Here is a 16,982-nt window from a genome sequence, read left to right as displayed (position 1 = left end):
GATGAGCCTGCAGTGTTGCTCTCAGGGTGAATCTGAAATGTAGCACTGCTGACATCAAGTTGTGGAGGCAGGGAACTACAACTGGGCCTGATGCACATTATTGTCTCTCTGTGGGGAAACTTGTTCCTGGGCCTTTTTTTATATATATTAATCCTACTCCGACTCACTGGGACCGAGTGGCTCAGTAAAGGCAGGACATTTTTCTAATACTTAAAAGAACCTTGGCAATTTTCACTGGCCCCCATTTTGTTAATTAATAGTATTAAATTAAAAAGTTCCATTTAGCTGTAAAAGTTCCATTGGCCTGGCTCACTGGTACACTTTAATGGAACAAACCCATCTTTTTTTATGTATTTTTGGGGCTTTTTGCTTGTATTTCACAGACAGCGGAAATGAGAGAGAGAGAGAGAGAGAGCGAGAGAGAGAGAGAGAGAGAGCGAGAGAGAGAGAGAGAGAGCGAGAGAGCGTGAGAGAGAGAGGATGACATGCAGCAAAGGGCCACAGGTTGGAACTGAACTGCCACTGTGGTAAGGACTCAGCTGAAGTACATGGGGCACATGCTCTACCAGGCGAGCTACTGGTGCCCCGAAACAAGGTCATTTGTTAGACCTGATCTTTTCTGTCAAATATGCTGTGAAAATATGTCAAACTGGGATTAGGGGTGACTAATGTGTGGATTACTGTTTCTTTGGTACAATTACCATATTTCTTTGTAGTCCCTTTGTTTTATTGTTGACCTATTTCATTGATGACAGGTGGCAGATGCAGAACATCTTTGGTAAACAGATAAACGGATTATCCCAACTGTATCATGTTTACAAACTGTTTTTGTTTTGGATTTTCATGTAGATTGTAAATAAGTTGTGTGACTGTGTCATAGCTTGATTTAGAAATATACCTGGGTTGTCATTCATATACATATGTAGAGAGAGAAAAAGAAATCAGTAGTTACTGTACCATTTTATCCTTAACATGAATCACTGGCTAGATAGAGACAACATAAGGTACGGTTGACATATTTCAAACTACAATAAAGATTTATGAGTCAGTCAAACAGCACAAGTGTCTTCTTTCTATAGTGGTCATTCTGAAACTGATGATCAACAATCATCACGCAGCAAAGGGCCACTGCAGGAAGGAGTCAACATTAGTACATGGGGCACTCCACCAGGTGAGCTACCATCTAACAAAGTTGTGAAATACACTCCTTGTGCTTTATGGCTACATCGTGTGTGTTTGTGTGTCCTTTCTGAAGTCATCAGAGTCAAAGTCACAACAATAAAAAAGCAAAGAAAGAGTCGCAGGTTTTGAAGTCAAAGAAATACAACTTTATTTATTTAAGTGTAAACAAAAAAAGCAAACAAAAAAACTGCATAGGAAATGTTTAAAGTCCACAGAGTACAGAGAGAGAAGCAGGTGGCCAATATATTATAGTCTACTCTGCCTTATTTAGACTGAAGACCTGACATCTGCACTTAAACTCAGCACGATGTGTGAGTGTGTGTTAAGAGGGAGGGAAGGTGTGCTGGCAAACACACACACACACACACACACTTACACACAAACACACTTACACACAAACACACAAGGTTTGACTGATAAACACACACACACACAGCGGCCTGGCTGAGGAAGCACCAGCAGCACCCATCTAAACTCAGCTGGCCACCGGCTCACTCTGCCTCTTGGACTGTTAGAGGATACATTCAGTGGATTTCTGCTTAACACAGATGCGGCGCACAAACACAATACCCACTCCACACACAAGCAGCTGCTGGGAGAACAGAATGCAAACTGACTTTGATGAGCTGGCTGTTACGTGCTCGGGCCAAACACCCCTACATCTGACGTTAAAGCTGTTTTTTTTTTAAATAAACACGGTGCTGCGTGTTCCACTACAACCACATGATTCCACCTAATACTCTAAGTATTGCTGATGTGGAACATTTAGCACCAAAGGTTAAGAGAGAAGTTGAGTATTTTCTGTAGTCTCGTAATGGTACCAGCAGCCGGTTGTAGCGAGTGAGCATCAACAAGATCCCATTTAACCCTTTTCTTCACAAAATACATTCTAAAAGGGCCAATGAGCATCAAGTGGTGAGAAGTATTTGTACTGTTTTGTGAAAGAAATCAAAAATTGGCAAAAAACAAACAAACAAAAAAACAACAGATTAATCAGTGGGAACTAACCAAAAGCCTTATTGTTTCAGATTTAGAAATAATTTGCTTATAATATGTAAATGGCTACACAGAATCAGACTAGTACGGAGAGGTCATAACGGGGGGGGGAGTCACTACATCATCACTACGGGACACGTTTCAATGAGACACCTGCAGGGCAGGGCTGCTGAGAACTACCTGAGTTTTATTTTTTTTTCCTTTCCAAATTTTCCAACCTTTTTTTCTTTCTTTTCTTTCTTTCTTTAGAGTATACAATCATTAAAAGGAGGTCTACGACCTTTGCACACGTCACCTGGTGCAGCTTTGCTTTTTCTCTCTTAAAGCCACGAGAGGCCAGAAATAAAATGGTGGACAAAAACCACATGGGCCCTAAAAAACAAACAACAAAACAAAAAACCTCGCTGAGCAAGAGTGCAGTCAACCAATCACATGCTCAGCAGCCATCACCAAACTTCCTGGATTCTTGTAAAGACAAGGAAAGGAGCTGATTGCTAGTTTGTGATGGAGAAACCTAGCTGCTCCTCACAGGACAGTGACAGAGTTCCTATTACTAGGTCAAACACAAAATGGCCACCATATGGATTCATCATTGTTGGTAAGGTAACACTCAGCAGGAAGCTTTCACAGCTTCCTAAAGTTACAGGGCTTGAGTGTGAATGTTAACATGTCTACTCACATTATGCATATTAGAGGGAGTTAAAGAAAATGAAGCACTGATGGTCCAGGGGCCCACCAGCCTTCCACATTTATCTGAAAACTCAAACCTCTATTGGTTTGTCAGGAATCGAGGTATGACTGTCTGAACAGGGTGTGCTCTGCAGAGCCTCTTGAGAACAGGAAATACAATCGCAAAGGTCAAAGGTTAATTCCATTCAACGCAATCCTAACACACATACACATCTTTGGGTATATATTTTGGTAAAAACCATCCCAATAGTCAGCTACCCACCCCATCTGAGTTTTGAAACACCTATCTGAGAGACGTCAATATAATACAAGGACTTTTTAAAGCATGCAACAAAATGAAAAACAAATAAAGGTTTAAAATACATTTTCCTCTTTAAGAGTGAAGACCTAAGGATCTTAAAGATAGAATTCTGCAATCTTAATAAAAAAAAAAACTGATGCAACATGAATGAACATTTCACAGAGTAATACTGAAAAGCAAAAAACTAGGTGTTGGGTTCAAAGCAGCAGGGTGTTTGGAATCAAACTGGCTCGCCATCAATGTGCTAAATGCTCCACTTAAATAATAAACCAGCCGGTTGTCACGCGTTAGGCGCAATCCTCTGATGTGTTTGTTTAACAGTCCGAATGGTTGAGTTTATACTTGTCTCAAGGTCCTCCACAACCAACTTCAAGCTTCCTAAAATCCACACTGAAATCTTGGTAAATTGTGCTGAAATTAGAGGTAATTCTTGTGCATTCAAAGGCGGATTTGTGAAGTTCTTAACTCTTTTAAAGAGGCCACATCCTCTTCCCCTCACCCCTTGCGCACAGTAACTAAGTAAAAGTGGAATCTGCATGTTCATCATTATCATGAGGTAAAGATAAATGGGGCCCAGCCCTCTTAAGTGCATCCATTCAGAGAGCGAGGATTTATTCTCAGGTGCTCTGATTTAACATTTGTATCTATGATATAATGGTCCAGTGACATTTGTCGTCTACAACAGCGTGGTCCAAATGCCAACCCTGTTTGGCACAGAACTCTCACAGATCATTTTGGCACAATGCTTTCATCTGAAATATTTGGTTTCTTGGTGATAAAAGGCATAGACTACCAGGCAATTTACAGTAGAGGGTTGGAAGATGGAGCGATGATCATAATACAGATTTAATTTCAACTCAAAACAGTACCATGATCTTTGGTCCAAGAGCTATGGGACATTTAATGTACTGTAACACGAGAAGATTCACAGAATGAGGTATCTTTGTAATGCATAAATATCTGACAAGGTATGCTTAAATAAAAGAGTAAAAATGAGGTATTCAGAATGAGTAACAAGTTGAGGTATATGAATGTTTAAATGCACAGTAGCAATGAGTGACATATTTGAGGTATTCAGGAGTTAAGGTACACGAGAAAGGAGATAAAATGACGGCTGAGGTACAGGATATCTGAGATATGACGATGTAAATCCTGATCATGTGCAGACGGGCCCTCTCCTCAGAGGTGAGAGTCAGTCAGAGAATCTTTCCATAGGTCCCAAGATTCTTTGCTAGGCTAAGGAAGTGGCTAACAGAACCTTAATTGGCTAGTGCTTCCAGTGGGACACAGATTGAACGAAGGGCAAGGGGATTTAAAACCCCACAATGCCTTCACCACAAAGAGTTAATATCAATTAGTTTCTATGGTAATTAGATTGGGATACAAAGGCTAATCTGAGATGCTACTTGGAGCTTAGGGGCCGTCTAATAACACTAAACATGGGGCAACGTTTGATGGGCTGAGGCGATAAATGCGAGGGATACAAAAGGGGTTCTCTTTGGTGTGGGTATTTTCTGTTCTCTACACGAACATCCCTGCAGACGGACGAAAAGGATCTTCTTTCAAAACCTGCCTCACATAACAAGGGCCTTGGTATTAGCAGGATGTGAAAGTACTCATGCACAATAAAATGCGACCCAAGCACACTTTATTACTCTAATCCTAATATGGACAGTGCTATGAACTCAACTCCATGAGTTCTATGAACTTTAGACTTCCCAGCAACAATGATTATTTCAGATAATGTTTTAAAGGGGCTTTTTTTGTTTTCTTTAATTGCCAAATCTACGGTTGGCCATTGTGCAGAAATTCTAACTTTGGCTCCACTAACTTTTGACTCCAGTAATTGGTCTATAGACCTCCGTCTTTAGAGGAATTGGTCTACTAGCGCTCAATCAGGAGTGGTCTCTTCAACTCCCAAGGAACAATAAATAGGGCAGGGCTTTATGATCACACCCTCTCATTGGATTGGACTAAACCCTAGGCCCCACGAGCCAGAGGGGGTGTCTTTTAACCACAATCTAAATCCAAAGGGTTGTAATGTTAGGCCTTTCATTTGATGTCATTAATGTCCTCTGGACAACCAAATTAGGAGTCTACTTGTGAGGCTTTTGTCACACAGCATACCTCACCAAAAAGGTGTCATTCAATTACATGATTAAATCTTTACATTAAAATCACTAATAGATCCAGACCTTAGAAAATCCATCTCCAAAATCCTTGTGTGGGTCCTCCCTTTTGAAGGAGACGCTGCTTTCCTTGCATACTGATCTTTGCATCTTAGTTGTGCATGCAACTGACTGGATAGTAGCGACACAGGTTGTCTTGTTTTATCGGAAGCATTACTTCATCCAGTCTTATGCAACACAAATGGGGGCTGGGGTGTATGGATCATCAAACACTTTGGATTATTTTATTACAGGGCTTATTTTGGGGATCATTTCAGGGGTCACGTTGGAGATCATTTCCTCAACTCTATATTTTTTACTTGTCAATAAATTCATCCAATCAGCATTTGCTAGTAAAGCTAGAGGGAAGAGTCTGAAAAGTACTGATCATTTTAATCAGTCCTACCGTAACCTGGGCTAATTTTGATTCTATCGAGTTTGGCAACGCTTTGTGCACTCTTCTTAATCTGTCATGACACTACGAGCTCCACAAAGCCACAAAGAGACAAGCGTTGATGCATAAACAAAAAACTAAGTAGCCTAAAAACATGAACAGGACACTACTGTACCCTAGTTTCCTCCCCGAGCGAAGCCCTCTAATGAGAATAAATCATGCAGCCTCTACAGCGGTCTGAGTATTGTCTCAGCAACAACATTCAGGAGGTTAACTTTAACTCATATTTCAAAATGCACAGCAAGAATTCCATTAATCCTGTGCAAATATCAACTGAACAGTCTATTCTTTTTTGTCTCTCTTAAATAGCAAAGTATAGAGGTAGACTTTTCTTCTTTGTAAAACTTCACGGACTAAAACCTCTGCTCAGTGACTATGAGTACATTCATAAAGAGCTAAATGAGGTAGGTATGGAGCAGAGGGTACAAGATTTCAAGAAAAGTGAGAAATTCCCTGAGATGGATATTTAAGGAGAGCTTAGAGAGAGAATTCAGAGCAGCTGAGACAGAGGAAGGGAAATATGGCTCTTTTTCTACTGATTATCAATTTGTAGAGGTCCCCTTTATCATACATACCACAGATATCTGATTGGGAGAATATCAATGCAAATGAAAAAATTATCATTTACAGTTTTAATTTCCCTTTGCTTCAACATGCTCTCAATCCTCTCTGTGCTCTCCTCCTGTTGTGTCTGTTGATTCATTCTCTCTCCTCCATTTCCTTCATTGAAAAAACTGCAAAAGGGTAAACGGAGGGAGAGAATGCAAAAATAAACTTTTTTTTTTTTTTTTAGAACTTGAGGATGCGATTATTTCCAAAGTCAACGACCACAATGACTCCATCGGGTGTCACAGCCACACCAGAGGGGCGATCCATCTGTCCAAAGCCACTCCCCTGTGTGCCAAATTTGCATAAGAAGTTTCCATTGGGCTCGAACACTTGGACTCTGTGGTTACGGGAGTCCGCAACGATGATGCGGTTCTCCTGGTCCACGGCAACGCCCTGGGGCCGCAGAAACTGGCCGTTCCCGGTGCCCTCGGAGCCCAGAAAGCGAGCTGACTGGCAGTCCGGCCGGATTACCAGGAGCCGGTGGTTGTTGAAGTCGGTCACCACCAGGTGGTCTTCGTGGTTAAAAGCCACTCCTCTGGGAGAGTCAAAGTGTTTCCACAGGGCCCCCTCAAAGCCATACTTGTTGAGGAAAGAGCCATCAGGGGCAAAGAGCTGCACACGGTGATTCCTGGTGTCTGAGACCAGGATTTTACCCTCAGAGTTGACAGCCACATCCCAGGGATAGTTGAACTGCCCATTCTTGGTACCCTTTTCCCCAAACTTCAGCAGGAACTGACCCTCAAAAGTAAACACCTGTCAGACAAAGCAAATGTCTTAGGGCTCAACATGTTTACATCGGCAGTGGAGAGAGAGTAAGCATGAGGAGCTATGCGTTTACATATGTGTACATTAGTGTACAAGTTTGCAGAGGCTAACATGCTTTTTTAACTTACACAGTTTGATACTGTTTCAAACTTCTTTTTACTTTCCTATGGCTTTTGGTAATTTTGATCCACATTTTAATACAATAGAATTATGGAAACTTAGTAAGTAGAAATGTGTTGATTGTGTCCAAGTGGGTGTTCATACCTGCACACGGTGATTGTCCTTATCAGCCACAATGATTCGTCTCTGACTGTCACATGCAACCCCGGCTGGACGATCAAACTGACCCGGCCGGGAACCCAGAGAGCCAAACTTATGGTGGAAGGCACCACAAGGCTTGAATATCTGGAGAGGGAAGGAACAAAAACACTGCTTATTAATACCACTTTAATGTTACAACACTGAAGCCCTCACTGTGTACCAACTGTCCTGTAAAGCTTTTATGTAGTTTTTTTACAGACTGTAGACTCTTTGCTTGACTTTCTGGCACTCTAATATACACACAGCTAATGTCTTCACCAAGCAAAGCAATACACATTTGTGAAAACCACTCAAGCACATGGAGTGTATGGCAAGTTGTTAGGATCCGCCTGACTTTTTTTCCTATTAAATACAGTGCTATTTTTAGTTTTCCTATTTTCATCAATTCATCACTACAGAAACCTTTTAGCTGTGAGACATCACAATAGTGTGTGTGTGTGTGTGTGTGTGTGTGTGTAGAAGGAGGGAAGCAGGAGGAAATGAGCTTCTTGCACTTTTCAAAATTCAAACACAAAGTTTGCTAAGCAGACTCTCTGCTACATAAACGTTTTAGCACAAAAAGGAACAGTGTGTGGTTATTAAGTGATGAGTGAATGATAAATTAAATAGAACCACTCCAACTGCAACTTGAGTGCATATTTCTATTCATTTGACAAGCTGAGTAAAGACAGACTGAAATGGAGGGTAGAATACAGAAAAAAAGGGGACAGAGTCACTTTGAAAAAAACTACATTTACTTTCACCACTTTTATTACCTTAATTATTTTATCATTCCCTTAAGAGACATGTTTGACACTGGTCAAGTGTAAAGAAGTTTTATAACAACTAACTCACTGACCGCACTTTATTGCCACAGATTGAAAGTCGTGCTCTACCTGTATGCGGTTGTTGCTGCGATCAGCCACCACCACGTATCCCTCCTTGTCCACGCTGATGCCCCAGGGACGACACAGCTGACCATCTCCCTCTCCCTCGCAGCCGAAGGAAGATACTTGGGAGCCTAGGGAGCCATAGCTCCGCCCTGACTTCACGATCACCTTGAAGGGGCTGCCCTGGATGTGCTGGTTGCACACCAACACTGACACAAGGTGCTCACCCTCACTTTTAGGCAGGTAGCTGACGGTGTAAGAGCCATTCTGGTGGTCCGTTACCTCCGCTGCAGACAGGTTGCCATCTGTGACTGACATGACTATCGCAGACATTGTATCTCCGCCAGAGAGACGTGGCTCACCGTCATGGTCATATCCAATCACAGTGAAGGAGGCGGGCTTGCCACGAAGCGCAGTTTTTAGACCCTCGCCATGGGCTTTGGTGACTGGGGCGAAGGCTCCGCTGCTGATGAGGCCCATGGACTGGATGGCTATGTACAGTGCCTGTGGGAACCATGATGCAATACACTCAATTGCTTTGTAGTTAGGTTTACTTGTAAACTCAGAATAGATAATCCCAAGGTTAACCAGTCATAGCACTTACCCTACAACTACTATTATTACAGGCCCAGTAAACATAACAATACTTTCAAAGTTTTAAAACCTAACCACACTTCAGGTGCCACTTGTTTATGAACCATGATCTACAGGGTCTCTGTGCCTACCTGGTCTGGAGGAGTAAACATGAAGCGATCATCCTCTTGGGGCTGCAGTAGGCCCCTCAAAGCCTTGAGTTCATGGATCTGGGTGAGCATTCGCTCCCTGGCCAGCAGCACGTCGAGGTGGTGGCCCTCATCCAGCACCTGGCTGACAGCAGCAATGGTGCTGTCCAGCTTGGTCAGACTCTGGTGCAGTTTCTCCACCTGCAGGTACAGAGACTTTGCCTTCAACTGACGGATCTTCTCCACCTAAAAAGGAGACAGAACAGAATGTTTACCATCATCAAATTGGATGTTATTGTCCAAACACGCATGACAGAGGGATCCATAAAATCACTTTGCTCAGCAGTAATTTACAACCACGTCTTCCACTTTTCCTTTATTTAATTTCACAAGTAAAACTGAATGTGGAATTAAACAGACAATAAGCCTCCAGTTACCTCCATAACACATTGCTACCAGCAGTCTGCCCACAGGGTGGCAGCAATGTGCTGACCATGCCAAGTATGTCAGATATTCAGGCAGAAGAAGAAACTTTGGCTGACATGCAGCTATTTGCCTGCATACCAATTTTGTTTTGGCATCAGTCCAGCAGAATGAATGTAGTGAAGAGAGCAGAGGTAGCAGACCTAGTTACAGGAGACATTCACTGATATTGATTTGAAATTGACATAAGCCTGATGGGCATAGAGGGGAAATAGTGCATTACAGTGGTAAAATCAAATTGTAGGCGATTGACAAAATCGTGTAAACAATAAACTTTCATTACTTCAAATCACATTTATTTCTGTGTAACAAGTATTTAGGACTCCATAAATGGCAAAAACAGAATATGGATATTATCTTTACTGGTAACTGAAGAACACACACTAAGTAGATTTGCTCTAGCCCCAGATTCTTTGTTTTTTTCAGCTGTAAGCGACTATTGTAAGTTTCTTTCTTCTGGCCTAAACAATACAACCTAAGACAAGAGGATAACAATGTGCCATATTGTATACAAAGCAGTAGACTATTAAGAGAAATAGCGGGTTTGGGGCTAACAAAAAAAAAAAAGAGTGTTACTGGAGTAAATTATTAAACTAATCATAAAAGTTTGACCGTCACTTAACCACGACACATTTCTGTTACTGTGAGAAGCCAGATAATGTTACAGTACAGTGAGTGAGAATAAAGCATTAAAAAGGGTGGCAGAACCTGAGAACCAGGGATTGGGCTCTTACTTACCGTCACCTAACAAAAAGACTATAACACAATAGCCTGACTGCCTCTATGGTAGAAGGACTTTTGATAGCAGGGAAGGACTGAAAGAAACAAAGACTCCACAAGAGAGCGGTCTTTTGTTAATCCTTGGCATAAGTGCAATTTGCATCTGTGAGACTAGAGTTACACTTTATAGTCACTGAGAACAAAGGCTCAAGTTAGGCTTTCTGATGGACAGACAACAAGTTTTAGTTGGTCAGTTGAAAACACTCAATGGGAGATATGGTATGTATTTCAGAGTTACAGAGCAGAAACAGAGAGAGATTGATTTTATTTGATGTAACAACTACCTTTAAGTTACAACCTCTCAAGCCAGCACAACTCCTGCGTTACACATTCCACAATAACACAAAGAAGACACACCCAGACTTGCACTCATGCCTTTCACGTTGCACATTTTACCCATGAGTCGCATTTAGTCACATTTAGCTCTACTGTGGTCATCTCACAGCCATGAATCTCTCTACTTCAGTGACACAGTGCTGAGTCACTGTGGAGCACCCTCCTAGATTCAGTTACATTTTTTCCTGACACCACTGTCAGCATAGGTGCCATCAACGCTGCCTCAAAGTACAGGAAACGCTTGCAGAGTCATTTCCAATATCCTCAGCTCAATTTGCAAGCTTTCCGCACCTGAGCTGAAGAAGGCAGAAGAGCAGAGTAGCATACAAAAGTTGGCAGGTAAAGAAAGCGTGGGAGTGCAGCATACCGACATAGCACGCCACCAGTGCAGAATTTTTGCTGGGCTGTCCAAGCCACATTCTAAAACCCAACAATATTTAACTTACCTACATTTCAGAGGATGGAACCAGCTAATGTTTGGCATTATTGCCTGATAATTGACTTAAATAACCACTCAGTTCATTTTCTTACTAATCATTACAACACTATTTGACAGGTATGCACACCTGAGCAACACCTCTATGAGCAACAAACGACAAAGGAAAGACAGCTATATCCAGACAGACAGATGGTTTTTAAAGTCTCTGGGTGCTCAGCTCTCAGTAGGTTGCTTCTAACTAAATCTCTGTGGTTTCAAATTTAGTGTCTCTCCTGCATCCCTGTTTGTACTGTCTGATAAGTGCTTTATTTTACTGTTTCATGTTCACTTTCAGCAGTATAGGAGTTGTGTTGAGTTACTGCTGATGAAAACCGAACACTTCCCGTTTTGCTGCTCCATAATAAAAGCTTTAAATATGTTTAATATTTGTTACAAATTGAAATAACAAAATAACAAGATTTTTATGGTGAATAATTTATAGGAAATTAAATTAGTTTATCACTGAATTAGCAGAACTTAGTTAGCGGCCAATAAAAACATATCAACATACTGCAGGGAGGAAGGTAAGGAATGTAACTGCCGTGAAACAATCAGAAAATAATGTTTTATTTATTTGATTTATTGCTTTGTTCTCACCAACGCCAGTCTCTCTCTTCATTCAATCTTGAGCTCTCTCAATCATTGCTGCTCTTTCTACCTGTAAACACAAACCTTCAAGCGGGTCGCTCAGCTGTAATGGAGATACAAATCCCTGCCACGCTGGACTGGTGCACTGAGTCAAACCAAGCCAGCACATGTGTATGGAAAAGGGCTAAGAGACTCGGTGCGAGTGTGGGTGTGTATGGTTGCCTGCAACGACTCTATCAGGTCAGGGATAAAGAGTGAGTTCTGTAGTGGTGTAAAAGGATTAAAGGGGGAACATGGGTAAGTGAAAACCTTCTTTGTGACTCTTTGACACACACACACACACACACACACACACACACACACACACACACACACACACACACACACACACACACACACACACACACACACACACACACACACACACACACACACACACACACACACACACACACACACACACACACACACACACACAAGCTGTAAGATCTGAGGGAGTAAGACACAGCTCAGTTTTTACGACGTCACTGAGCCTGCTCTCAGAAAAAGAGGAGAAATAGGAGTTTGGTTGACCGGTGGGTGTTACGCTAAATTACTGCTTATCTTCTGTCAGACCCAGAGCTACATACACCCACATATACATAAAAGCACAAATGCACATTTAACTATCTGATTTCAGTCGTAATTAATGGGATTCAGATTTGGGTGTTTATGTGTGTGTGTGTTAGAGACTTGACTGGGTAAGGGATTTGGAAGCACAGTTGAGCCAGGGGTGAGGGGCCTCAGGGATGGGGGTTCTTTCTTTCGGCAAGAACCCCACTCGTTCTTTGGGTAACCTTAAACCTCAGAGGCCCTTACAAAGCAGGGGTGTCAAACATACAGCCCAATAAAAAGCAGTGCTAGTAAAATAATATGTTGTTCAGCTCCAAAATACATGTGACTGAATGTTTTGTACCCTCTTTGTGCCAAATCATACCGACAGCCGACTGACTGAATGTGAATGTGTGGGAGATATTGTTGAAATTGCACTTATGCATCTAAGGCTGCCCATCATGTTTTTTAAATGGTTGGGTCATTAAATGTGTAAATGTTTTCAGAATGTACTTGTACTTCTTTACACGTAAAGAAAGGGAACACATTGGAGGTGTTATTATTAATATCTATTTATAGCTGGTGCAGCCCACTTGAGGTCGAATTGGGGTGTATGTGGCCCATGAACTAAAATGAGTTTGACACCCCTGCTTACAGAGCCTTCCTCTTGGTTTTGTTGAACAAGTTTAATTAATGAATCCTGACAAGACACTTTATGCTCTGCTAAAAGCACTAATCTCCATTCTCCCTGCTGACAATAGCTTCGCTCTGTCTACCATGAGAGAATCTAAGGATGTAAAGTGTATGCTGTTGTTGACAGGTTATTAGGTACCTCCATATAATGTTCAGCTTTTGTTGAACCTGTACAGATGTATTGATCGAACAGTAATGACAGAGTTATGTATGTGACATCTCTCATAACAAATTACATTCAACCTGCTGAGTCAGTCCATGTTGAAAGTCTTCTCAAAAGTGAGTTTGGGTATGGATGTGAGTGGGTGGGTAAGATTTTTCAAAACTGTTTTTTGTATAGGCTTACATTTGTATCAAAGCTTATTAGAATTTATTTTATTTTGCTAGCTCATTCTGTGCTTCCTATGCAGAGGTTGTCAAATCAGATAAACATATTTGTTCTTTTATTGTGCCTGTCACAGGTGGTGATGCACCACACTGTAACACACATTGGAATAATGGTAATAAAAATAACAACAAGCATTCCACAACAACAGTATTGTAGTTTTACTAACACATCCCAGTGTATAAACTGACCTTCCACAGTAGTTCACACTCCCTCTCCTCCAGCGCCTTCTTGTGTCTGAGGACAAGGGCCTTCACTTCAGTCTGCACCACCTTGGCTTTGATCTCCACCTGCTCTGCCATGGCCTGGACCTTCTCCATGCTTAGCTGGGGAAACAAAACACAATAATGTGATCTTACTGATGTGGCACAACACCCTGTCAGCTTATTTGACAGTAGGCTGAAGCAAGAAAGAAAAAAATTAATTTCAAGAATGACCACTTCCAGTAATAATAGGCCGAACACAGCTACAGAAACCGAGAGATACTAGATGCGAGGATATGCGAAGATAGATGACTTTCTCACTTCGTAGTGTGACTAAGGACCGGACACGTCTAAATGCTCAAAACACCAGTGCCTGGTCTGTTTTATTACTCAGAAGGGATACAGATGACCCCCAGAAGCAGGATGCAGAGGATCAGGAAGCATTAAAAGAAAGGACACTGTATGTGACATCTTCCTGGCACAAACATCTGCTCCATTTTAGTGATCTATTTCTTTGTCACGTTTGGTGGCTCCTTTAGAGGGAAAAGGGAAACATGGGTCAAGAATAGGAAGTCACTTCACACTGCACAGGATGATGCAACTTCCTGCTGGGCAGAACCCCTGCTCACTCCTAATATTCACAGTCGGCATCATAAAAACTACGCTATCCAGTATCAAAAGGCATTGCATTCTTATGCTTTGTTACTTTAATTATTAAAATCTTTATTATCTTAGCTATTTAAATGTTATTGTTAAAATAAAAATGTTATTACAACTTAAGACTATATCTTATTTAGGCAAAGTCCTGTATTTAAAAGTGAGCAGTTTTTTTTATAGGCATGTTTTCCTATGTGAAAAAAGGTTATTGAAAAAAGTATTATTTTGGTACCAAAACTCAGAAAGATGTAATAAGGATGTTACTTTTGGTATGGTATTTACAGTTAAGACTGTATTTACTGAACAAGAATCTCTCTTACAATAAATGGAAGTAGATAACCAAGGCTTCAGTACAATAAAATGAGTTTCTCCATTATCTTGATAAATACAGGCACTAAAAAGAAACTGTATGGCGTAAACTTGGAAAATTACACCATAAAGGGTTTGAGTTTTTACAACCCGCAATTTGGGATAAATGCACATTTTCCTCTTTGTCTCCCTTCCACCCTGCTGTTTTATCTTGCTTTTCTTTTCCTCTGGCGTTTTCTGGGAGGTCACAGGGTGAACTGGACCTCACAGGGACGAAGGGGAGGTGGGATAAGGCTTCCTTTGTGATATCAGCCGCAGGGATCAAAGGTCACCTAAACCTCTATAGGTCATGATCTGCAACTCCTGTCTTAAGACACATACCGCCCACTGCCCACCCCCCAACTGCACCCCTACAAGAACAAAGCCTAACAGCAGGGCCCTTTTCTCTTTCGCCTGGCCATTTGAGGTTGGCAGCTACAGGTTCAACTAAATCAGGCTCCCAGAGAGGGAACAGCAGGGGGGCAATCCTGGAAGAATCAGGGGAGGAAGAGAGTGAGGAAGGAGGCAGGGTGAAATATATAGCCACCACCTTTCTCCAGTTGTCCCTCTGTATTCCTATAAAATGCTAATTGTCCTTCTCCATTCTCCATTGTTCTTTTCCTTTCTCCTCTGAGCTGGAGTGGGGAAAGAAGAAAAAAACAAACAAATTCTCACACTTTTTCACACATTTTAAGTCCTCTGCTTCTTGGTCACATAATCTCCCCCTCCGTCTGTGTCTCCATCTTCCCTCTTTCAGTCTTTCCCTAAACATTCCCAGAAGAGCACAGCTTGGAACACAAAGAGGGTCAAACTGACCAATCAAACCACAGAGTAGAGGAGCTCTGGCCAACCAGGAGGTCACAAGTCCAGGGTCAGAGGTCAGGGAAGATAATGGGTGTGGAGTGGGCGGAAATTTCCTACCTCAGGGGACAGGAGCGTGTGTGGTGTGTGTGTGTGTGGGTGTGTGTGTGTGTGTGTGTGTGTGTGTGTGTGTGTGTTACATATTATCTGGCGTCAGCATTTACTCCCATGGTGACCTGGGACAAAAAGAACAAACACACTAAACACTGCAACATATTGCCAGATGGTAGGTGGCGTTTCCTATGACTCAGCTGCACGGATCCTGGTGCTTTTCAATAAATACATTATTGAAGTTGCTGATTTGACTCTCATTGGTCAAGAACAAGTGAATGCTGTGGTACATGGCTTTAGTTTTAAACTTGCATGTGTGGACTGGAGTCTGGCATTAAACTGAGCAGATCTATGTTGTGATATCTTGGAATTTGAGGAACACCCAGTGTGACATAAGCACACATCCATTATAAAAGGTACAAAGTGTGAAGCAGTCACACAAAGGTCAAGCTCTGCTGAGGAGATAGTACATGTCACATGACCTTAGTGGAACAGCTAGTGTTTCATGTTTCGGCAGAGTCTTTACCAAGGTCACTGCCCCACCTTCCAACACTAGTACATGTGACCTATACCTGATACCCCTTTTAATGGGCTAGCTAGACTACAGACACAATAAAACAATTGTAATTTTTCTGCTGGGGAGATGACTTATCTTTAAAATGTTAATGATAATCAAAAAATGCCTATCACCATTTCTCAGAGCCCAAACATCTTCAAATTACTTGTTTCATCCATAAAACTCAAAAGATATGACTTTACAGTTATAAAACATTGAGAAAAGCAAGAAATCCTTGCATTTCAGAAACAGTGATCAGCGTATATGTGGCATTTTTAGCTAGAAGAGGGATGTCTCTAGTGATGGTAATGTCGGTCTATAAATTGATCCACCACTTTGGTCTGAACTGAAACATCAACAACTATTAGATGAAGTAGCACCAAATGACTTTGGTGATGCCCTGACTTCTTCTCTAGTGCCACGATGAGGTTGACATTTGTGTTTTGAGAGAAATGTTGGATGGATTGCCAAGAACCTTGGTACAGACATTCGTGTCCACCTCAATATGAACAGAATTGCCTACTAACTACTACTACTAACTTTTGTTAATGGACTAATCAATTTAATTGTTTTAGCACTATGAAAACCATTCCCTTCAGATCAGTGACAGCGACTGCAACTCGTGGTGCTTTTGGACATACACACACACAAAAAAAAAAGCCCAACAATTAAACATACAAACTGTCAGTGAAACCTCTCATCCTTTCTTCACTTCACAAACTGAATGTTTCACTGTATGAACTGGAATCTAAGGGTGGTCTAGGAAGCTGCCATCCAATCTATAATTACGTAAATGAACAGAGGCAGTTTGTGTGGGAGTGAGAGTAAGAGGCAGGGGGGAGTGAGTAAGTGACTGAATAGGGGGAGGGCAAAGTGTACCACTTCTTTAAAAAAG

General features: G+C 41.6%; 1 protein-coding gene across 1 annotated transcript in view; it reads right to left on the bottom strand.

Moving 5' to 3' along the window:
* Nucleotides 1–1,305: 1,305 nt before the first annotated feature.
* The window catches only part of trim71 (tripartite motif containing 71, E3 ubiquitin protein ligase), a 32,524-nt gene continuing 16,847 nt past the window's right edge, over nucleotides 1,306–16,982 (bottom strand). Inside the window, exons 3-7 of the mRNA XM_051390208.1 lie at nucleotides 13,603–13,737; nucleotides 9,081–9,323; nucleotides 8,362–8,859; nucleotides 7,430–7,570; nucleotides 1,306–7,153 (exon numbers count right to left, since the gene is read on the bottom strand). Of these exons, the coding sequence (XP_051246168.1) occupies nucleotides 6,581–7,153; nucleotides 7,430–7,570; nucleotides 8,362–8,859; nucleotides 9,081–9,323; nucleotides 13,603–13,737 (1,590 nt within the window). The 3' untranslated portion in view covers nucleotides 1,306–6,580. The remainder of the gene's footprint in view (nucleotides 7,154–7,429; nucleotides 7,571–8,361; nucleotides 8,860–9,080; nucleotides 9,324–13,602; nucleotides 13,738–16,982) is intronic.

The sequence above is a fragment of the Dicentrarchus labrax genome, unplaced genomic scaffold (genome assembly GCF_905237075.1).
Source record: "Dicentrarchus labrax unplaced genomic scaffold, dlabrax2021, whole genome shotgun sequence".
In the NCBI taxonomy this organism is placed as follows: domain Eukaryota; kingdom Metazoa; phylum Chordata; class Actinopteri; family Moronidae; genus Dicentrarchus; species Dicentrarchus labrax.
Note: the sequence above shows the minus strand (reverse complement) of the source record. Positions and strands in the feature narration are given on the sequence as shown.